At 34.3% G+C, this 23,616-nt stretch overlaps 3 protein-coding genes across 4 annotated transcripts; 1 reads left to right on the top strand and 2 right to left on the bottom strand.

The window, feature by feature from the left end:
• Positions 1–165: 165 nt before the first annotated feature.
• Positions 166–3,346, top strand: BIO2 (Radical SAM superfamily protein). Its single transcript, XM_028056259.2, has 6 exons — positions 166–620; positions 1,035–1,214; positions 1,406–1,512; positions 1,720–1,925; positions 2,344–2,483; positions 2,833–3,346. The coding sequence occupies exons 1-6, from the start codon at positions 429–431 to the stop codon at positions 3,130–3,132; spliced, it is 1,125 nt and encodes a 374-aa protein (XP_027912060.1). The 5' UTR covers positions 166–428; the 3' UTR covers positions 3,133–3,346.
• Positions 3,347–4,270: 924 nt separating this feature from the next.
• LOC114169281 (tRNA synthetase class I (I, L, M and V) family protein) lies at positions 4,271–19,017 on the bottom strand. Its single transcript, XM_028054357.2, has 27 exons — positions 18,361–19,017; positions 18,205–18,270; positions 17,721–17,864; positions 17,003–17,229; positions 16,693–16,858; positions 16,215–16,325; positions 15,588–15,685; positions 14,614–14,692; positions 13,874–14,032; positions 12,514–12,594; positions 12,028–12,161; positions 11,511–11,670; positions 11,258–11,341; positions 10,907–11,119; positions 9,882–10,007; positions 9,634–9,771; positions 9,082–9,185; positions 8,933–8,996; positions 8,280–8,368; positions 8,053–8,194; positions 7,379–7,442; positions 7,160–7,227; positions 6,119–6,241; positions 5,369–5,434; positions 4,892–5,003; positions 4,688–4,779; positions 4,271–4,609 (listed from the first exon to the last, which is right to left on the bottom strand). The coding sequence occupies exons 1-27, from the start codon at positions 18,892–18,894 to the stop codon at positions 4,508–4,510; spliced, it is 3,546 nt and encodes a 1,181-aa protein (XP_027910158.1). The 5' UTR covers positions 18,895–19,017; the 3' UTR covers positions 4,271–4,507.
• A 1,571-nt stretch (positions 19,018–20,588) lies between these two features.
• Positions 20,589–23,439, bottom strand: LOC114169951 (Ribosomal protein S5 domain 2-like superfamily protein). 2 transcript variants are annotated; one of them, XR_003601026.2, is made up of 5 exons: positions 22,634–23,439; positions 21,883–22,323; positions 21,271–21,406; positions 21,087–21,167; positions 20,589–20,863 (listed from the first exon to the last, which is right to left on the bottom strand). XR_003601026.2 is itself a non-coding variant. In XM_028055359.2 (4 exons), exons 1-4 carry the CDS (start codon positions 23,226–23,228, stop codon positions 20,772–20,774), a joined length of 1,209 nt encoding a protein of 402 aa, XP_027911160.1. In that variant the 5' UTR covers positions 23,229–23,436; the 3' UTR covers positions 20,589–20,771. The 2 variants fall into 2 exon arrangements, 1 of the variants encoding a protein (XP_027911160.1); XM_028055359.2 differs by lacking the exon at positions 21,271–21,406 and having other exon boundaries at positions 22,634–23,436.
• Positions 23,440–23,616: the final 177 nt, after the last annotated feature.

Here is a 23,616-nt window from a genome sequence, read left to right as displayed (position 1 = left end):
TTTTTTTATTTATATCGTTATATCTCAACATGGCCACGTTATTTATTTATAAGCTCTGAAATAATTTATTTTTATCGTAATAATTGTTTTTCTTTTCTTTATTTATTATAATTTTACTTACAAAATATATATATTTAAAATAATAGGGTGGGGTAGGTGCAGTGGCAACTACTGCTCCCTCTGGAGTTGGAAGAGAGAAGGAATGAGTCATCACTTGAGGCCGCCAAACAAACACTCACACTATAAACTCCGAAGTCCCAACAATTCTTAACAAACCAAAACAAAAGCAAAAACTCTTCTCTGTTCTTTCCGTCCTCTTTATATTCGCAGATCTCTATACTATCTTTCGATCTACATTCTCTCGTCTTCTGTTGTCGGAGCTAAAACTGAGATTTGTGTTGCCCAACTTCGAATTCCAAAGCAAAAACATGTTTTTGGTGAGACCCATTTTCCGAGGACCCTCCCTCTGGGCGTTGCACTCTTCCCACGCTTGTTTCTCTGCTTCAGCGGCTGCAGTTCATGCTGAGAGAACCATCAAAGAAGGCCCCAGAAACGATTGGAGCCGAGACGAAGTCAAATCCATCTACGACTCTCCCATTCTCGATCTTCTCTTCCACGGGGTAATTCTTTCTACTTTTTGTTTCAATGGGTTTCTGCAAAAATCCATTTTTTGTTTTTGTTTTCAGTTGTTACGTTTATAGAGGAAGTCCATTATTTTTGTTGAAAATAATGTGTCAAAGATTTCGTATTCACTGTTAATGAATATAATTGAGTACGACCATTGTTCTGTGAGCTAATTTTTGGGTTGAGATAAGCACAAGTCTAAAGTTTAAGATTAAGATAGTGTTGGAGTCTATTTTTGGGGATAGTGTTGGACCTATTTATTTACCTGTTATTGGATTTGTAATTTAACCACTCTCATATGTCTGTCTTACAAACTCTATAATCATATTATATATAATAGATGCATAATGAAAATTGTTGTAAATTTACCAAGACTTTGTTTCTATTGTTGGGGTGATTTGGTTTGTCAGGCTCAAGTTCACAGACATGCCCATAACTTCAGGGAAGTGCAGCAATGTACTCTTCTGTCTATCAAAACAGGAGGGTGCAGTGAAGATTGTTCTTATTGTCCTCAATCATCTAAGTATAACACCGGAATCAAAGGCCAACGCCTTATGAACAAAGATGCTGTTCTAGAGTCTGCAAAGCGGGTACAATTTTTCTCATATGTCATTATTGATCTCTAGCATTTGGTCTTGTGTTATCATTATTGAATCTGCTTCTCAAATGACATCATGAATGGATAACTGTTATGTATTCACTTCAAACATTTCTTTTCTTCGTATGTCTTGTTCTTGTGGTGCCGTTCTTTTTTCTTGAACGGATAATCCTTTTCCTGCAGGCAAAAGAGGCTGGGAGCACTCGCTTTTGTATGGGTGCTGCGTGGAGGGATACACTAGGAAGAAAGACCAACTTCAACCAGATCCTTGAATATGTGAAAGACATAAGGTAATGCAACATAATTTTATGTGTCAGTTTTTCTACAGAATGATAGCAAAATAAGTCTTCTTAAGTTGATTTGTTTGATAAATGCATAAATTAAAGGTTGGTGGAGACTGTAAAGTATGCTGAATGTTTTATTTATTAGCTTTCAAATGAAATGTAGTTTTTTCTTCCCTGAAAATGATAACACTTTCGGTATCTGTCTTATTACAGGGAAATGGGGATGGAGGTTTGTTGTACCCTTGGCATGCTGGAGAAACAGCAGGCTCTTGAACTCAAAAAGGCAGGTCTCACGGCCTATAATCACAATCTTGACACTTCAAGAGAATATTATCCAAACATCATCACAACAAGGACTTATGATGAGCGCCTACAAACACTTGAGTTTGTTCGTGATGCAGGGATCAATGTCTGTTCTGGTAATTATATGAACTTAAAGTGTAATCAAACTTACTAGTAATTTGCTATAACAGTTATAACTTCAATGTGTAATGGACTTCAATTCTTTAACTATCTTTTACACAGATTTTATGTTACAATTTCTATTTTTTTTCCCTTAAAGCAAGCTATGTTTAAGTGGGTATCTTAGAGGGACCAATATTTATTTAACTTTTAAGCCATGACATCACTAGCTATCAAATCTAAATGTTTTGTTTTGTATCTATTCAAAACAAACCTAAATTTGCTGTTTATCTTTTCTCATCAATTAAACAATGATTGTGCCATCCATTATTAGTGATGAATATAAATGATATATTATATGCAGTAAAATATCTCATTGTAATGAGGAGGGTTATCTTTCATACAATGGTTTGACCAGCTGAAAATTGTTTACAGGAGGAATCATAGGACTTGGAGAAGCAGAGGAGGACCGTGTCGGTTTGTTACATACATTGTCAACACTTCCCACCCATCCAGAGAGTGTTCCCATTAATGCACTTGTTGCTGTGAAGGGAACCCCACTTGAGAATCAAAAGGTAAATTCATTAAGTAGTTGAATTATTAAACTAAACTAATAGCAATTGAATGTCAATCACCTTATTGAGCGTGTTTTTAAAATTCTAACAATTAACATTTGCTGATAAACTTCGTATTCAACTCCCCCACTACCAAAATTCTAACAATTAACATTTGCTAATAAAAAAAAAAAGAATTAACAAGCAGAGATCAAAGCTGTATTATTGTATGTAGGTATTATTAGGGTTGCTTTTAGACCATGTTCGGAGTGATGCATCATCTGGAATTGCTTGAAACCTATTGACTCTTGTGTCACATATACCAGTTTACACTGTCAACATTGATTTGAATTGTCTGCATTATTTTCAGCCTGTTGAAATATGGGAGATGATTCGCATGATAGGCACAGCACGCATAATAATGCCAAAATCAATGGTGAGGTTATCTGCTGGCAGAGTCCGGTTCTCCATGCCTGAGCAGGCATTGTGTTTTCTTGCTGGTGCAAATTCCATATTCACTGGTGAAAAGCTTCTCACTACACCTAACAATGACTTTGATGCTGATCAACTCATGTTCAAAGTTCTTGGACTTCTCCCAAAAGCTCCAAGCTTTCAAGAAGGTGAAACTAGTGAGACAGAGGATTATAAGGAAGCAGCTTCTTCTAGTTGAGCTGGTCAATGCCTTCAAAAAATATCTACGATCCTTCACCCTCTGTTACTGCTAATTAGCATGTACTTGATGTTAGGTTTCATTGAGTTCGTCTATACTCATATTTGACGACATGAGCTCGAAGAACTAAACATAAATGTTGAAAATAATATTTTTTCCATAACTAGGTTTTGTCAATTAATGAGTGAAGTAAAAGTTGACATAGTTTTCTGCCTCCCCAGTCTAAAAAGTGACTCTTTTCTTTTGATTATCTCCTTTTTTTGGTGTTATCATCTTGTTCTCTCTAAGAAAAACGTTTGTTGTTTAAATTTGAATGAAACTTTAGGGATATTTACCTGCTTTTTCATTTTCTACTTTTATCTTTGTTTTATTTTTTATTATAAAGGTATCACGTTATTTTTAATATAGATTTTGTTCTGTAAAGGTTGCCTAAGACGCACTATTCCAAGAAAACGCGGAATTTTATTCAAATAGGATTTTTGAAGTTGTTCAAAATAGTGAACTTCGCAAAACAATCCAAGGGTTAGTCTTGAGAAATTAGACTGAATTATTTTGAAATATAATTTTACTTTTTTTATTTTATTTGAGGACTATTTTCTTTTTCTTTTAAAGGTGTTTATGTGAACAAGATTTCACTTTTTTCTTTAATAATTACTAGTCATGAATTCATTCTGCACCTGTTCCATCACATACTCCTTAATGGCATAATCCTTTGATATTGTGTCCTCATTCCTTGATTTGATTACTAAATTCAAATTTGTAGCATATAATCATGATCATATTTGACTGCCTCACCAATAAATTATATGACGGCTACCAATCAAATATTTAATTAAATATTCAACCAAATAGGAAGTTCAGTCAGCCCAACAAGCAAAATACGTTTTTCAGATTCGTCGTCAAACACGACTTTTATTTAAAAATATTAAAAAAATCATTAAAAAAACATAAAACTTAAGTTGGTTATCTAATCGTTGCTTCAGATAAAGAGAATGAAATATCAAAATGGGAACCAATCTTGTATTGATTACATTGAAATAAGTTCAACAATAATGCTAAATTAATGCTACCATATTCAAAGGACAACCATGGAGAAAACTGACGAAACTACTGTTGTGCAGGTGATAATAAACCAATCTAAGAAATAAAGTGTTTCAAAATCATTGAAATAGAATTATCAAGGATTACATCAAGACACCTGTTTTTTATCTTATAAATAAGACGTGAGATCCTCTATACAGAAAAAGAATAAAATTTTCAATTGCTCACCCATTACAATTAGGCATGCCTGGGTATATGCTGTGCTCCTAATCTTGCAAACAGATAGCATGCTAACTCATAAAAGATCAAAAAGGAACTCTTGGAACGAAATCAGTCAAGATTTTCCAGCAAGGTTATAGTCCCCCACAGTGAGAAAAACATGCTCACCAAGAACCACTTCCACAGCAGGTAGCTGATCAATTGAATCAATAATTTTCTGCAACAGGAGAAAATAATGAATAATGAATATGCACATTTCCACCATTAACTAAAACAAACTATAACTCGATCAAACCTTTCTATTTCCATCTTGAAACTCAGACTTCAACTTCGAATGATCCCTTGATAGAAGGTAAGTTTGCAAATTATGTGCACTTTTTGAATCACCTGTAACAACTGAGCAGTAAGTCGAAGCAACCAAGGATCACAGATGATGACATGGAATCAAAGTACAGTTTGGTTCGAAAAGGGACATATTAACTTGACTGAGAAAACAAACCTGTAAACAGTGAAAGAATGGCTTTTTCATTAAACATCAATGCAGGTCTCGTCAATGTGATACCAAAGGACATGCTGGCTATCCCATGGAACCTCTCTTCGCCAAGAACAACCTGCAGTTGTTGAAAGAATATTAAGATGGTGTGGCTTGAAACCAAGACACATGACTGATTTGTAAAGAATCACAATTCCCTCGAGGCAAAAAAGCATATCCACCAACATGATATTATAGGCCATCCCTATGATGAATGTTACTGCTAAAATCACAGCACCAGGATGAACTTTTTACATACTATCAATTTTGGCATTTAAGTTTTAATGGGTTGAAAGTTAAGCAGAAACTTAATTAACGGCTTAGCTAATTTACCCATTATGAAACAACAAAGTGAGAGTAAGCACTAGTTCTGACAGTAACCTCATACATATTATTAAAGAATAAATCATCCAACCCCAATAAGGTCAAAATTAAACGACTTACTGCATGTGCAGGCATCAGAGAAATTGAAAGCAATTGAGAACCAATAGCATCCCTGATGTAGGATTCCTGCAAAGTATACAAGATAAAAGAAAATCAAATAACAAAGTTGTCCCGAACAAGAAACATAGTTCAACTATAGCCAGCGCAAAACATATGCAACTCATGCATACAATGTAAAAGACAAAATGCCTTGCGTGTGTGTATCTATAATGTATTTATCTGCCCTCTTCAATCTTTTCTACAGAATTTTCAGTGTTATTTGGCAATTCATTTTATTTTTTTTGTCGGGTTATTATGGGTTTAAAATTTAGTTGTTTAACTTCATATTTGAATACACTGTAATTTAGTTTTGTACCTGAATGCTTCAAAATTGTGAATTTTTGGTTAGATCACATTTCTTTCGTATAGAAAATAATAAAAAGATTACCAGCTATTATACATTTGACATTTAGTTGTTCCATATCAAATAGTATTTTGAAAATTGTAGTTATTGGATTTTTAAAAAGACCGAAAACATTATAACAAATTTCATGTCATTTTATTCTGGAAGCCCTTCAAAAATTTATTTTATTTCTCACTTAAATTTGCAGACTATATTAAAAAAAATTTATGTTAGCTCAGTGGTTCAGGTTTTTCACTTGCTCATTTACATGATGATAGTACAAGACAGAGTATCTGTCCAGCAATGCTTTAAGAAAAATGTATAAGCGCGGTATTTCAGAGTCATTTATTGGATCTCCCAATTCTTACCTGTGAATGCAAAACTCTTTGAGAAACTGATTTGTCATCGTCTAATGATTCAAAGTAAACCTCCACCGTATCAGTTGGTTCAAGAGCAACTTTCTTCCGTAACTTCTGAATCCTATTAACAATCTGTACAGCATAATTTAGAAAATATATATAACATAAATTTGTTGAAGCAAAGCATTTAAAAACACAGTATAACATAGATATATAACATTTTAAAAGAAAAAAACTATTCCGGGCCTTAAAAGTTGCAAGTGGATAATTTAAATTGAAGCAAAGCACGGTAAAATGTATAACATACAGAGAAATTGTTGGAAGAAATAGCATGCACTATCAGGTTTTAGGCAAACAGGGAGGAGATAGTGAGAAAAAATGAAGATAAAGGATTCCACCGTTTTGAGGACATAACTAAATTGAAACACCCGTAAAAATCATCTGCTAATACCACAAACATAGCAGCCATACAAAATTGGAAATAGAAATACTTTAGGTGATAACCACTTCTTTAATGTCTATTATTCTATGTAACCTAGATACTTTGTATTGCTAGTTTAAATGCATCTTAGGTAGTACTGAAATATTAATTGTTCTAATGTAAATTGATTTTGGTATTTATTATCTGTCATTCTCCTGAATTGAATATAAATAAATACACTCTACTGCGTGGGAAAAACACTCATGCACACTTGGAATAAAATTCCTCAAATGCTATCCCCCTATTCAATTCTATCTTATCACATACGGGAGGAAATAGAAAAAAATTTCCCTTCAAAACTCAATTCTTCTCTAACTATAAGTGCTAAAGAGCAAAAACTTTTAATAATCAAAACATACTGAACATGTCTATAATTCAACAAATTTACAGAAGAGTGAAGACTCTACATCAGAAGACTTGCATATGAAAGAACCAGTTCTCGCAAAGAAAGAGTGAGGAATGGTAGGAAGAATAAGTAATGTAAATTGGATGTTTCTTTCATTGTATCCATATACTTTATAAACATTATAGAACTAGCTAGGATGTTTCTTCAATGGTAATTATGTTACCTCCCGGGCAGCACCAGCCTCAAACAATGACTCATCAGGGCGCAAGTCCAATATCACTAGAACATCACCTAAAAGAAAAAAGAAAGCACACATTAAGGAGAAAAATGTGATAAATTCATAACTGAAAATTGCTACATCATAGCAATAAGCTCACTTGAACATTAGTTGTTTTTATAACTGCAGAAAAAGGAGTTATTATTAGCTATTAATGATTCTCACCATCTCCAGCAGCATCAACCTCATTCTCAGTCATACCATCAGGTCGTTTAAAATCACGGAGAACCTGAAAATAATAACAAAGAGAATAAGGTTCCAAGTTTACTAGTCCAAAGTCTACACTTCAAGTAAGAATGCCAGGACAGTAGAATGCCCCTACAAATCTCCCGTTCAGGTGCCAATAAATTCATAACCACGTTTGCTTGTTACTTCATATAGGTAGACAAATGTTAAAGAAAATTATTTGTGGTCACCATGAACAGCCAAAATTAAAAGGAACCAATTTTACAAAGGTATTTGATAAACAGATTGACAAGTTTTAAAGCAAACAAATTTTGGTACTAAAGGTACCCAAGAAAATATTAACTTGAATAATCTTTCCTATATATACTTATAGTAGAAGAAAATAAGCTAAAACGAATCAGACTTCTCTTGTAAGTTAAAATCTTGTGCACTTGCACTTTTTATAGAAATTATCTCATCTATCTTCTCTAAACAACTATACCAACATCACATATTCCTGGCACCGTGAATCTATAGGAATTCTCATCTCCATACAAACATAGAACACATGCTATATAATTATGTATAAGTAATGATGAATGCAAACTAATTAGAAAAGGAAGCGCTCTGCCCAATAAAAACAGTCTTAGTCATCATCCCCACAAGATCAGCACCTTAATGTCCGTCAGCTTCAAACAGTGATTTGCAATGATAACTTCTCCAGCATTCTCAAAAGCCAAAATATTTTCCTGTGACATTGCTTTGACTTCTTTGGCAACAGCGCCCATCGATTTTCCTAGTCTTTTACCCAAAACACTGCAAAAAAAAAAAAAAAAAAAACCATTACAACATTGTGACTAGCATGAAGAACAAACTTCACACAAAATCATAAAATGTGTACCTAAATTCAGGCTCGGCTCGTAAAGATGCATATTTTAAAGTATCATTACATGGAACAAGAGATCGTACATTGAGTTCCTCCAGCACATACTGCAATGCAAATACAATACAATTACAATTGCATAGAGTAGAAGCCAAAATAAATAGCACAAGCAATTTTTTCAAACTAAATCACTGAAAAGGTGGCACATCAGATATAGACAAACATGAGGAAAACACATTGCCAAAGACAAAAATAAAAGGGAAAGAAGGTCAAAAGCAATATGAACTCTAACTGTACTACTAGCATAAAGAAGATATAACGAAGCTGATAATGAGCCATGTAGTTTTTTTTTTTCCCATCCCTATTGGGTGTGCAACAAACTATGTTTTTATTTGAAAGATCAATGGCAAGAAAATAAAAAGGAATTGCATGCAAGAAAGACTTTCTTTGAGAGAAAAATTGGACAAACAATATTACTGTTAGTTACATAAAAGACACGTAGTCTAGTCAGACCTCTGAGAAGCTGTATATTTCGAGCAAGGTTACTTTCAATATCAGAAGCATCAGGGACAAAAAAATCATATGAATTGATTGACACTAGAAAAGCTTCTGAACAAAATCTAAAAAGCACAAAGGGTAAACTGCAACATCCTGTCGCATCAAGCAGGTACCTCCTTCAATTTTCCATTTATGTCATCGAGGAAGTCTGCATCGGGATGAACTATGACCATCTCCCTGTAGATTCGTATATGAAATAAAAAATTAATAATCTTGTAGACACGAGATAAATTTTTGTATGCATTTTTTTGTACTAATATACCTTAGCGGAGTCTTAAGAGGCTTGTTGTGCCGTTCACGAATGTTTCTGGCCAGATCAATTATTGTCATCATCCTTGAAACACTCTGCTCAATTCGTTCTCCTCTCTGTTTTAATCATGCAGATAGATACAAAGATATATCATATTAGGTGAATACTATATGTCATGATTAAACAAAGCAAGAGCTGTTAAGTTGTAAAACGAAATTACATTCCACCACAAAATCCAATTATGCTTTCTGGAGAGGGAGAATTCAAATATCAAAGAATATCTCAGGAATGTTTACTTTCCTCCTATTTCACATACAATAAGATGAAGGAAGAATAAAAATATGGAATACAAATTCAACTAACTATACCAGTACAAAAGGTTGTTAGCATACTTTTAACAAGAAAATGGGGGAAAAAATTCTGGAGCAAGGTAACAAAGAAAATGATCAAACTATACAAGCACACACAGCACATGAATTGTCCATGGACCAGGATCATTAATCAATTAGTTAATTGTATTAAATACAGGACTGAGAGAATATATTAAATAACCAAGAGGTATACCTTTCCTTCTTCTTTGGGAAAACTGCAATAGTGTATACTTTCATCTGAACCCTCACAAGCTTTTCTCATATTTTGATAAAGGACCTCAGTGAAGAAAGGTGTAAAAGGCGCCATCACTTTACAGGACAACAAAAGGACCTGAAAGAATTCAAATAATTAAGTCTTCAACTGTATTAGCAAAAGGAACTAGCATTTTCCAGACATATTGCAACCAACCCAGGTATACATGAAAGATATCACAAGCATACATTGTAAAGAGTTGATAGAGCTATCCTACAGTCTTCTTCCCCTGAACGACCTTTAAGTCTCTTGCGGTTGAACCTCACATAAATATTGGTAAGGTTATCAAGAAACTTCAGAAGATAAGGAACCACCTATAACACAATTTTAATAATGGTGAGTGGTAACATTTTAGTAAATACTGTAAGTATTACACAATAATTATACCACCAATAAAGCAAATGATGTAGCTGAACATCATAAACAGTGGCAGTAAATCTTACAAACATAAGTAACAATTGCGATCATGCAAAGTAAAAAAAACTGACTTTAAGAAGTAAATGAAGCTAATGTAAAAGTAACAACTCAAAGAAATGACCAGAGAGATTAAAATGCGTGAGGCAACTAGTTCAAAATGTAACTAGTTTGGGACACCAATTAAATCAGGTAAAATACAAAAAAATATATATTTGAAATTGGATGCAAATTAACTTAAAATGTCCCAAAAAAGTTAAACAGCTAATCAAATACATCTAACAATTGAGTATGTCGTAAAAGGAATCAAGATATTTTGTCAGATCATGGATTCTTTCTCTCCATGTGTATGCACAAAATTAATCACTAATAGACTTTGTTTTGCCATGTATTACAGCTACTTTCCTCTTATAATATGAGTGTTTTAGGTTAAAATTGGACGTCCTTTTACTTAGGAGCATACAATTAACGCCATTCTTTGGTATATTATATTTGGTTGGAGCAGAATGATTTCACCAACACGGCAGTCACTTTCATTTTAACGAGTCCTATTACAATATTATTTTTTATGGTTTGTCCATGGCATTTCTGTGCACTTTTGTTATAAATAGAATTGCCATGTCTACACACAGCTTCTCATCTCCGCATCATGATTGGCAGACTTGCTGTACCCTTGATATTTCACATTCCTAGTTCTATATAAACATTTTTTGCATAAATATTCTCCCTTGGGTTGTACTTTCCAAAAATAAAATCAATCTCTATCCAACAAAAATGGACCAGAAAAAGCATTACAGACCGTGTAAAGGCGGTACCCATCCATTTCCTGCCGGACAAAATGAATAAGGCTTTGGGTGGCTGAGTTAATCCATTGATCAAGAACATTCGATGACTTCAGAAGTGACTCCTGATCAAAGGGGACAAAAGGTGCTAGACCTTCAACTTCCAGCCTCTTTGCATTTTGAACAAGGAACCGATATGCATTATACCAAGGAAGGAAAACATCCCTGACCTGGATCAGAACACCACAACAAAATGGAAGTACCATATGTTGCTCAGTTAAAGATTTCTAAATAGTCCTTTGGAAAAATGAAATTAATTAATTTTTAAGAAAGATATTGAAAATAAAACACAGATAAATGATACTGACAACACCATAAACTCCTTCCTTCTTGAAGCGAAGTGGCTCAGCACGCACAACAGGAGAGTTGATAAGGTACAATCGCAAGGCATCCTATCCAACAGACAAATAACATCTTAACTGTTTTAATAATACAAATCACATACGTTGATATCAAATCAAGGCCATAGACTCATAATTCGAAAAGGAAAGCAAAACATGCATTCTGATGTTGCAAATAAAAAAAATTTCAAACCAAAAGATGAACTTCAAAAGTTCTTACCGCTCCATAATCATTAATAACTTCCATTGGTGAAGGATAATTTTTCAAGCTTTTACTCATCTTTTTCCCATCTTCAGCTAGGACAAGTCCATTGCATATTAGATTCCTAAAGGCAGGCTTGCCAAATAAAGCAGTAGCCAGCACCATAAGGGTATAAAACCTGGAAAACAGAAAAGCGGAAAACTAAAATACACAACCATATTTGAAGGCAAAACACAAGTGAGGGACAAAATCTAGCAAAATTATTTGGCAAGATAAAAGATATAGCTAACAAAAGCAGTAACAACATGAAGAAACAAACATAATTAGAAGCATAGCTACCACAGCCTTCTTAATAAGTTAGGTTTCTCATTTCCCTGGTTCTAGTTTAAATGAAAAATAGAACCACCCCAAAAAGCTTCTCACAAAAACGTAGAAGATGTTCAGAATAACATTTAAAAACCTAAAAGTAAATCTACAACCAAAGTGGAAACAAGGACCCTATGACAAGACCAGATGTTAAAATAAAGAAACTGACCAACCACGTGTTTGATCCAACCCTTCAGCAACGAAATGGCCAGGAAAATTCTTCTCAAACAGCTCGACATTTTCAAAAGGATAATGAATATATGCGTACGGCATGGATCCACTCTCAAACCAGCAGTCAAACACCTGAAAGATATCAATGGATCCATAACAAAGTGCAATGTCTCTGTTTATTGTCATGTTTTTAATACTAATAATACTGAAAATGAACATCTCCATTTTCTCATTTAAGACTTTTGATTTCAAGCTAATGATGGTGTTGACATGATTTTGATATAATAACTGATATCTACTACAATTTTTAACACTATATTCCGTTAAAGGTGGCAATTATCCTTTGACCAGCTTAACAACACTGTCCAGTATTTCAATTTTCACAAACTAAAAGAATAAATGAACTCTACAAAACACTGATTATTAGACTATGATGCAATTGAATAACAGACTTGCTTAAAAGCTAAAATTAAGCATTTTTTACATCATCAACACGGCGAAGTACGCGACCGCTGTCAGATTTAATTGTAATATGATCTATGTTGTGCCGATGAAGATCAAACACCTGTAGAAAACATTACTATAGGATTAGTGATACTTATAATTTAGCAAATAAATCCATAAACACTAAGAAAACACATAGAACATTCATTTCAGAAACAGAATCCGTAATTGTTGAAACATAATTGAATATGAAGAGCCACTTTAGACAATAGTAGGTATATTATGTTCACTTTTATAATGCATGGTCAAAGAATTAACGTAACAGATCAAGCTTTTAAGTGAAACTTTCGAGCTACAACAACCTTACTCATAAGCTGTCCATAAGCCAATACATGATGCAAGATTATATCTTGTTGTATTACAGTTATTTCTATTAATTTCCCAGGGTAAATATGACAATATAAATGAGGAAAATTAACAAAACTGCATCCTAGTCACAAATCTGAAGCATTTTAGTGTTCTATTTTTAGTCATTACTTGGCATCTGTGCGAGGAAACTTACTTGGATAGCATTTTAGTGATTACGACATAATGATGATATTTGAATCATTTATATTTTTCTATTAATTTGGTAAGCTCAGTTACAAGATATTTATTTTTTATAACCTTTTTTTTTCTTTTTTTTATTTTGGTGGACTAACCTAACCCAATCCAGGACCCATTATATATTGGAGGATTAACCTTTAATATTTCAACTCAATCTCAAAATGGGTTCAATCACAAAATGGGTTCAACCCATTATTTTTTGTCAGGTTGCTTTGGGTTAACTATATTCGGTATCATTAAATTGTAAACCAAATATTTTTCCACACAGTTGAGAATTAAGCCAAAAGGGGCAAGTACATATCCACTTATCATTATTCTTCTAAGAGTGTAACTTATACTTTGTAATCAGGAAGTTAGTTGCAGTTTGTTTGTCTTGCACACAAACTTCACAAGCCAATTTCGTGATATTGAGTAAGGCCTAAACCACTTTCTAAGACTTCATAAACTGTTAATAGTTTCAGTTTGGTTCCTCACTGTTGTGTCTGTTACTGTGACTGACATTCAGTTACAACTAACCTGCTATCTAAACATTATAACAAATAGAGATCTATTTAAACTGTTTTGTGTTAAATATTCATGAAGTTCAGAATATGTATAGTATTGTTTCTCTTCTTCAGATAAAGTATTTTGATAAAGATAAAAAATCACGTCCGTGCATATCAGAAAGCTATAACAAAATGACCATAAAAAATATTACACAAGTTATACACGTGAATTCATGCAAAACCAAAATCAAATTGCAGTAGAAAATACAAATCTCTGTATTTTCAAAGAAGAGAACAAAAATGTCTCACCTTTACACCTGAAAGCTTCTCAAGTTTTTCAACAGAATCTATGACAACTATTTCCTTCTCATCCTCACTAATCCATAGAGGGAGAGGGGTTCCCCAAAATCTACTACGACTAATTGCCCAATCTCTCGCATTTTCCAGCCAATTGTGAAATCGTTTGTCCTGAAAAACATATGGACAATACAAAGATTAACATGAGCATAGATTGCATACAACTTAAACTCTGTTTCCAATGCCATTTGCCCTACGATATGTTATGGGACATAAAGATATGGTTGTGTTTGATAAACATAAAGATTTACAAAAATATGGACTGCATACAATTTAAAGTCCATTTCCAATGCAACTTTTTACCCTAAGATATGAAATGAGGCAGGATCGTGTTTATGGCCATCCTTGGTCATGTGTCTGCATATTTCAAGGAAGTTTCCAGAATTGGGATATCTTAGTTTCCTTTCTACATTTTTGTAGCATCATGTCCCTTGTATTGTATTCTTACCCTGGCTATGTAACAAATATTTCTACTTAAACATGTTAACCACAGCACATATTTATCCATTCTCAAGTAATTAACACAGACTCCCAATTAATATATTCACATATTCCTCACAAAACTAAATAACAAAGGTACTAGCAGAAATAATTTATTTCTCTAAGCTCACATCACCCTATTCTATAAAAGCAAAAGGGAAACAAGCAATTTAAACATAAATTCAAGATGTTTTAAGGAAGACACTATGTACCTTGACAAAATCAGGGACCCAGTAGGTCTGCTTATTGTTTTCCAGCAATTGCTCTTTCAATAACTCCACTCTAACAAACCTATGATAGAGTAGCTTAACATTTTAATAATCCATCAAAAGAAAAGCCCGGCTCTCCACAGTAGAAATGCATACTATTGTTATTAACAAAATGACTAATTATTTATCCAAGAAAACTTTTCACTACTTAAAACCACGGAAACACGGATATGTAGAATAGAACAACCTCAATATTTGTTCTGAAAACAAAAATTAGAAAGCTAGACATCAAAATTTGTTCATTTTTCTCTCTATACACTTTATAAAGATGGTATATTTGGGCAAGCTTTATTTCCAAAAGCTAAACTCTACAATTTCGTTGTCTCAGAAATCCAGAGACTATATCACTGAACTACTACAGGAAGTTATGAAGACATTAAGGGAAGTCCCATGCTGCAGCTCTACAAGAGTTTTTAAAACTACTGAAAGTCACAAACAGACCTGCCTTCTCTGTCTAGTAAAAGCTTCATTTATCAATCTCCCAAGTAATATTATATATATATATATATATATATATATATATATATATATATATATATATATATTAACAACAGTTATTGATTAGAACCTTGAAAAGCTCCACATAAAAGCTAGCTGTTGCAGTTGGAGAGCCCAAATCCCACATACTATAATCACATACTACCAATGCAAACTCAAATCTCATACCTTGCAATTGGATAATAAGAATTATCTATATTCAATATCACATTCTACTCAAAACCAAAGAAAGTCAGCACGATCACTCAAATTGTGTTAGATGAAACTGTGAATACTGGTGGAATCAGAAAACTAAAAGTAAATCATTGCTAATATGCCATTTTTTAATGAGGACAGGTGAAAGTCAACGAAGCGAGAAAATTAACTATTACAGCTAAACAAAGCAGTCAAAAGTTATAATCTTGATCAAACATGTTTACCAGCTTGGTACAGCTCTGTAAATGAGAGGGGTATCAGATCTCCAGCAGTATGGATAAGAATGTGTAAAAGCTCCAGACTTAAGCAATCTACCCTTTGCCTAAGGAAAGATCAAAAGCAAAAAAAAATAAAATTAAGCAAATACAACTAAAACAATGTTTTAAGATGAACATACTTCACTCCAAGACATAATGAAATTAAATTTTACGAAATGTTCTCATCTTAAGCTCTACTTTATATAGTAACTTAGACAATCTGGTAAAAGGGTTCCTTCAGAAGACAAGCAGAAGGAGTTGAAGAAGACTTTTGCATATACATTGTCGTGTACACAGTATCAGGTTTATCTTTTGTTCCCACACATACTCCCAGTCAAAACCACCAAGCATTTTCTGTTGTTTAATCTTTGTGCACTCCTCCAAACAAGTTCCTAGTTGAAGTTTAAAAAAGGGGGTATTTTTGTCCCAACTAGGGTTCATTAAAAATATTAGAGACAGAAAATTAGGAAAAATAAAAGAGTGACTTCCACTCAGTCACATTCGAAACTTAGTTAATCATCCAAAGCACTATAAATGATTCAAAAGTAATAATGGGCTAGTGGTTTCTCATAATTATAGATATGTGGAGAATACCTTCACAGCTTCAATGATATCTTTGTCAGCTTGTTTGATGTAGCACCCACTAAAGTCTGTAATTTTTTCAGTGAAGCAGCCATCATCGTCAACAGCTACAGTTAGATTATCCTACAGACCGACATAGTACTTCAGTAACATATAGGGAAGATAAGGATCCAACAACAAATATAAAAACAAGGGAAAATCTTAAAAGTTGTGTACTATCACCAAGCTTGCCAGTACAATTAAGTAGCAGAGAGGAAAGTCACCATAAAAGATGCAGCATTGCGCAATGGAAAAGACAGATAAATAAGAAATGTATCAACATGAAAAATCTTCCCCACGGACAGAGGAAACATAAACATGTGAAGGCATGCAAATAGATGATTAAGAATATTCATTCCATTTACACATCAAAGATTTGTTCCTCTAGCATTTCATGAGGGAAAAATAAAAAACAAGCCTTATATAACTTTATGTTCTTAAAAGTGCAAACCTTGCTAAGGATTTTATTGTCAATGCAAACACGAAAATCATCTTCACCAAAAGCAGGGGCACAATGGACAACACCAGTACCACTATCATCAGTAACATAATTGTCGGCAACAACTCTAAAAGCTGTATCAGATAACTCCTTGAAGTAATCAAATAATGGTTCATACCTGAAAAACATGTCATCTTATGAGTTTCAACACTCAATGAATATGCAAAATGTTATAAGAAAATCTCAAAATAGAAAATATAAAGTGATACAAAGAAGCTAACTAACATAAAAGATTAATGCAATATAAGGCAGAACTGCTTACTTTGTCCCTACTAATGATGCCCCTGAAAATTTCTCAAGTAATTCAAAAGAATCTAAAACATTGTCCGTTTTTCCGCCTGAAGCTCCCTTGGTCTTGGCATTTTTATTCTTAGAAACGTCATTTGAACTATTAGCAACAGCTTCTTTGGGTTTCTCCTTAGGGTTATGGATTGCAGACAGACGAGATTCAGCAACAATATAAACTTTACCAGAGTACTTATTGCGAACCTGATTGCATCAACTCCAAAAATTAGTAATCAAGTAACAAGAAAATAAAGAAACAATGTGTGTTTACAAATTAACAAAGGATGTAACAGTTTCAATTGGTCAATTCAAATGAGTTTTCATTTTCCGTGACATTATTTTTCACATTAGTTCTTCACACTTCAAGATACTTTTGTTACATGAACATAAGTTTTATTACAGGGATTGAACAGCTGATGATTAGAGGCAAAGTCAAATTGCAATCAAAATCTTCCTAGAGATAAAAAAGACGAATTGCAAATAATTGTAGGTAAAAATCACAGCTCTATTATCAATACTCCAGTTCCAGCATAACTTGCCAAGCTAGCAACTTCATTCTACTTCGTATCTATCCATGCATATGTGTAACATCATGCTCCAATTTTAACCCCAATCCAAATAAAACAAGCTTCAAAGGTTAAGTTAGCAGCATGTTAAGTTCCATATATGCTATTTTGACAACAAAGTTAACCAACCTTCACATATGTAAAATTGGCATTGATACACAGAGCAAGATTGCTAGGAAGAGTCCATGGAGTTGTAGTCCATGCTACAAAAGATGCACCATGCTGATCACCCACGACAGGAAACGTCATGAATACTTCAGGATCAGATACATCCTGTGCCAACAACAAAGAATATCAGATGCAGATTCAATTGCAACAACATAGAACAGATTCCTGTTTGGATTAATCTCTCCAAAAGCCCTAGTAGAAGAAAAAAAGCAAAACAATTAAGCATCTCTAATAAGCTAAAATCAACTTATTCACTTCAATAATGCATCTTACCTTCTAATCGAACAGATTAAGCTTTATCTAATTACTCACAAAGCTAAGTTTTAAAAGCTGATTTCAGCTTATAGGAGACACTCGATGACGCACTTTACCTTCTTATCAAAACAGAAACCAGAAACAGCAACAAACAAGCTAGGTAGATTGGTTGCATGTAATCACCACTGACCTTATAGTTCTGCCCAGCCTCGAAATTAGAAAGCGGAGTTTTGCAGCCAGTGCTGTACGGCATGACCTACAACAACAACAAAAAAATGCAGCTAATGCGTTGAGACAGAAACGATACCAGACAAATTGAGAAACAGAAACGAAGTGTAACGAATACCTTGAAACCTTTATAGACAAGGTTTTTGGCGTACAACTGTGCGAAAACCCACCACACTGACTCCATGAACTTGAGGTCCATTGTCTTGTAATCATTCTTGAAGTCGATCCAGCGGCCAGTGCGCGTGATTACAGTCTCCCACTCGGAGACGTAGCGCGTGACGATGCTGCGGCACTCCTCGTTGTACTTGTCGATTCCGAGTTTGAGGACGTCCTCACGCTTCTTGATGCCGAGCTTCTTGTCGATCTCGTTCTCGACGGGGAGGCCGTGGCAGTCCCAGCCGAAGCGGCGCGTGACGTGGTGGCCGGTCATGGAGTGGTAGCGCGTGACGATGTCCTTGATTGTGCCGGCGAGGATGTGGCCGTAGTGAGGGAGGCCGGTGGCGAAGGGAGGGCCATCGTAGAAGATGTATTCGGGCTTGTCCTTGGTGAGAGCTAACTGAGTGTGGAATGCGTCGATTTGAGACCAGAGTTCTAGAATCTTCTCCTCCTGCTTCGGGAATGTGAAGTCCTTCCCCTCGCAAACGTCGTCCATGCTTCCCTTCGCAACACGAGGAACACGCAGCGGCGGCAACTACACACTCAGCTGGAATCAGGGTTTATGAAACAGTGACGGTAAGTCTATTCAACCTCAACTGTAACTGTAACTCACAAAAATGGACCATGCGGAGAAACTAAGATAGTATAATAATAAATTCATTTCTTGTACATTTTTATTTATGAAATGCATTTGATTCCTATTTTTAAATGAGGAATTTAAGAAAAAAAAAATACACTGAGACAATAATCACACAAAATCGAATGAAGACAACAATTTTATTATGTTAGTTTAAACATATTTAATCTAATAAAATAAAATAGAGTGGTGCTTTGTTAAAATGTAAAAGTTCAATCGTTGTTTGAAAATTATGAGAGAAATTATTTTTGCCAATTTCATTACACGTTTTTATTTTTTACTTTTTATTTTAATTTATTTTGAATTGAAAAATGTTAAAAGTTAAGCAACACCTTTTTAGACTGTCCAAAAATGATATTTACTTAAAAATATAATTCATAATGTTATAAAGAAAAACATAAGATCTGGTTCATACAAAATCAATGTTTATGTTGTTCGTTTCAATGAATTTGGTCACCAGAAATTTATTAAACAGTTTATAATAAAAATATGCCAAATGGATAAACCTTTTATTAATTCTTTTATATTTTTTATATATTCATACCGCAAAGCGTAATATAGTCATCCATAAAATAATTCCTAAATAATTAGACTTATGGCGTCATATACTCATCCGTAAAATAATTCCTAAATAATTAGACTTATATATAATGACCATTAGTTTAAAATTTTGAGTTAAATATGTTTTTGTCCCTCAAGTTTCAATGAATTTTGGAATTAGTCTCTCATCAAAATTTTATATTAATTTAGTCCTTCATCTTTCAAAATGCGTGAATTTAATCCTTTTAACTAAATTTTATTAAGTTTATCTAACGTTTCAAGCGCATTTCATAATAATATTTAAGTTAACATTGAAACAAAAATATGTCAAACAATATAAATAATTTAAATACTATCATGAAATGTGCTTGAAAAGTCAGATAAACTTAACAAAATTTGGTTAAAAGAACTAAATTCACACATTTTAAAAAATAAAGGACTAAATTGGTCAAAAATTTTAATGAGAGACTAATTCTAAATTTCAATAAAACTTGAGAGACTAAAAACATGTTTAACCCTAAAATTTTTAATATAAAACAAATTATTTGGTTCAAGCTAATTCCAGTTACTGCTTTTCAAACTGAGATATGAGAATAGATTAGTTAAAGAAAAATTGAAATAAAAAAAATGATTTTGATCAGTTTTTTATTTATAGCATTAGCATTCAATTATTGTTTTTGTTGGCTTGGTTTTAAATAATAATCATATTTCATGGTTAGAAAGCTATTTTAAAATTATAACTTAATTTGAAAGTTATTCTGAAACTAAAATTGCATGGGTAAGTCTTAAAATTATACCTTGATTACCCGTCCCTGTGTAAAGAAGTTTTCAAAACTGACTTATATCCCCATTTTGAACAGCAATACAACAAAGCCATGAACGAATAGTATAAACTCAAAATCATGCCAATGGAAATAACACAGTCAACACTAATCTCCCAACGATGACTACCACAACATTCATCGGGCAAAATGAAGTATAAAGGGAAAAAAAAAAATAGCAATCACAAGCGCTTTCCAAAGAGTGAATGAATCCTAACATATCCGTGACCAAAATTTTCTACAGTTGAGTCATTGAAATCCAAACGCTGATTACATCAAGGGTGATGCAGTACAAGACAAACGAATTTCAATATGTTATTGAGGAATGCTAATATTCCAGACAAAAAAAATGCCATCCAGAGAGGTACAGTAGTATCAACGTTTGACCCATTGGAAACTTTTTCTTGCTTTTGCCTTTCCTGGCTTTTTCCTTTCTACCACTCGTGAGTCCCTCGTTAGGAAACCAGCTGATCAAGATTCAAGAAAATACTTGCTTAGTTAATCATCTTAGTGCAGCATAACATAAAACCCAGCCACAATTAAAAGACTAATTAACATGAATCCGCACTCGGGAAGTTTGATATCAGAAATTATTAGTCAAAAGCTTTGTAATATGGTAGGAAATCAAAAGCTTTGTAATATGGTAGGAAAACAAAACTGTAAGAAAGTGAATCAACCAAAAGGTTATACCACTTCTCAGTGCAGGCCGCAGATCTGGTTCCCAGTTTTGCAAAGCCCTGCTGATCCCCAATCGTATAGCTCCAACTTGCCCTGTGGTCACAAAACACATTTCATTTACACCGATGTGAATGATATGATAGCTAAACAAATGAACTAACTTTGACTAGTTATCCAGTTGGTGGTTCTGTAAAACCTCCACTGTGCACAGTTTTCTCAGTGTAGGATTTGTCAGGGGGAGTTGAACAGAAGTGTAGTGTCTATCAGGTGATAAATCAAAGATCAAGCATTCATTTGCAAACTTAATTGTTCGTGCTGGGATTAGCTCAAGGCTGAAATTATAGCAGAATGCATTTTGTAAATTAAACCAGAAAATATGAAGACACAAAAGGAAATGAAAACATAACAATATGACATAGTAGACTGCTTTTAATATTACTAAAGGATGTAGTAACGCAGCATATACATATTATTCAGTTCATTGTTATTTTATTTTCTTGAATCAACATAGAAGATACTTTTCTTGCCTGGTCAAGTCCAAATTAAAGAAAGCTTGTGTTGATATGGCAAGGAGTCATTTCCATATCACTAGAATAGTTACGGCAATATTTCAACTCAACAACAATTAAGTTTCAAAAGTTAGAGGCAGACGTGACACAGATGTTCCACAAACTGTAAGAAGCATTTGCTAATCAAAACTAGACATGCTTCAGTTAAAAGAAGAAAGATCATCATCATACAATGAAAGAAGCTGATGCCAATGACGAGCATTCAATTATAGAAACTAACTAAAAGTAATCAACCTCACCTGAAACACCGCCTCCTTTCACAGTACAATTGACATCCCATAGCCCCAATGTCTTTGTCTCAGAGAAAGGTCGGAGGAGCGTGGCGCGATGATCAAGCATGGGAAAATAGACATCAAACTCTTTATCATTAACTATAAATTTACCATTACCCGGCTGAACCCAGACACGGGCAACACTGCATTTTCTTCTTCCTGTTCCATAAGCACGACCTTTGTCATCAACTTGTTTCACTCTAGCTTTTGCAGCTTCCTCTTGCTTCAAACGCTCCATTTCACCTCTAGTGGATTTTCTAGTATTCCTCTCATACCTCATGTCTTCAATTACACTGAGAGGAGGCAACCCTTCAACTCCATCGAAGTCTTTCAACGCAATCAAACTGTCAAGCATTTCATCCGTGATTCCAGAAGCAGCAATCAAATCACCAAATGCACGTTTTGGACCTGCAATAACAACAGCTACCTAAAATAGAGGACTAAACACTAAATAAACAAAAACACTACAGCGTAAAATACATTCTCATTCAACAACAAAAAACAACACCATCTTAAACCTTAAACCCTAAACTTCAAGAATAACTCTCTTAAGAGTCATTCCGGGGTAAAAAGTGCATGCCTACTAAACTGTAAAGAGAAAATCATAGAAACCAGTAATATAGTATGAATCTATGCCATCAATTCAAACCTTACAAGAACCATATCGATATTGGTATTGACAAAATACATCTATAAAAATGTAGTGTTAAAGCCTAACCTTTGACAACAGCAGTGAGAGCTTGCTCTTCCTTCTGAAGCTGTTCAACATCCACTTCTGGCTTAACATCCAAAGCAGGAATGTCCCTTTCATGTTCCACATCCTCCTCGGGGAAATCAAACACATCCTCTTTGTCCTCTTCCTTCAAGTTCCAAGGTTTGAAGCCCTCTCCTGCTCCAACTCCAAAATTCCAACCACCAGCACCACCACCACCTCCACCACTCGCATCTCCACTTTCCTTCTCGATCCCTTTAAATATAGCATCTTCATCTTTCTCATCGAGACCCTTCTCTTGCAACCACCCCTTTTCTTCCTCTTGCAGCCAGTCCCGCTCCTCCCTTTTCCCACCCTCTTCGTTTATTCCAGCAAGGCTTCCACTCTCCTCCTCGAATAAAGCGCCGAACTTTTCCTCGGTCTCCCGAAAATCGTTCCACAGGCGGTTCGAGGATGGATCCTTGCCACCGCTGTTGGTGGAGAGGTGTCTGGGAAGAACGACGGTGGTGAAGTAGGGTTTCGCAGGTGTGTGGGGCGGTTTCAACGGAAGAGTGAGGAAGCGACGGAGATGAGAGGGTTTAGGGATTAAACGAGAAAGCATGGTGACGAAGAGAATGAATGTGAATTTGAATTATAGAGCGAAAGTGTTACCATTCACTCGTGCATTGCGTGAGAATAGAGTCGCCGGAGAGTTGACGTGGCGATCGGAGTGAGTGGAAGAGTGAGAAAGGAAGGGACTGCTAAGCTAAGGATTAGGTTTTACAGAACCAGGGACCAAACCGTCGTCGTTTAATGAAATGGTTGAAAAGTGGGTTAATTTCTTTGGGTATAATTTGTTACAGGTATTTAGGTGATGATAAAATAAAAAAATCACATGGGAAGAAGGCATCACACAATTTCATTAGAGATAAGAAAAGAAAAAGAAAAAAAAAACACAATTTATTTTAAGACATTTAAGTCAAACTTTTATTTATATGATTGGACAAATG

Source organism: Vigna unguiculata, chromosome 11 (assembly GCF_037176805.1).
Source record: "Vigna unguiculata cultivar grain cowpea cultivar isolate G323 ecotype 2 chromosome 11, ASM3717680v1, whole genome shotgun sequence".
Classification (NCBI taxonomy): Eukaryota; Viridiplantae; Streptophyta; class Magnoliopsida; order Fabales; family Fabaceae; genus Vigna; species Vigna unguiculata.
The sequence above is the reverse complement of the archived record's forward strand: the minus strand, read 5'-3'. Positions and strand labels throughout refer to the sequence as shown.

What these genes read in the sequence shown, in the direction of transcription:
- LOC114169281 (XM_028054357.2), bottom strand. Translation starts at nt 18,894, where the DNA reads ATGGACGACGTTTGCGAGGGGAAGGACTTCACATTCCCGAAGCAGGAG. An exon ending in AGGCTGGTGCTGCCCGGGAG is followed by an intron (nt 6,242 to 7,159) that starts GTAACATAATTA and finishes TATGCTGTACAG; the next exon opens with ATTGTTAATAGGATTCAGAA. An exon ending in CATTCTTTCACTGTTTACAG is followed by an intron (nt 4,780 to 4,891) that starts GTTTGTTTTCTC and finishes CAGTTGTTACAG; the next exon opens with GTGATTCAAAAAGTGCACAT.
- BIO2 (XM_028056259.2), top strand. Translation starts at nt 429, where the DNA reads ATGTTTTTGGTGAGACCCATTTTCCGAGGACCCTCCCTCTGGGCGTTG. An exon ending in TCGATCTTCTCTTCCACGGG is followed by an intron (nt 621 to 1,034) that starts GTAATTCTTTCT and finishes TTGGTTTGTCAG; the next exon opens with GCTCAAGTTCACAGACATGC. An exon ending in AGGGATCAATGTCTGTTCTG is followed by an intron (nt 1,926 to 2,343) that starts GTAATTATATGA and finishes AATTGTTTACAG; the next exon opens with GAGGAATCATAGGACTTGGA.
- LOC114169951 (XM_028055359.2), bottom strand. Translation starts at nt 23,228, where the DNA reads ATGCTTTCTCGTTTAATCCCTAAACCCTCTCATCTCCGTCGCTTCCTC. An exon ending in TCTCACTGCTGTTGTCAAAG is followed by an intron (nt 22,324 to 22,633) that starts GTTAGGCTTTAA and finishes TTGTTATTGCAG; the next exon opens with GTCCAAAACGTGCATTTGGT. An exon ending in GCGGCCTGCACTGAGAAGTG is followed by an intron (nt 20,864 to 21,086) that starts GTATAACCTTTT and finishes AATCTTGATCAG; the next exon opens with CTGGTTTCCTAACGAGGGAC.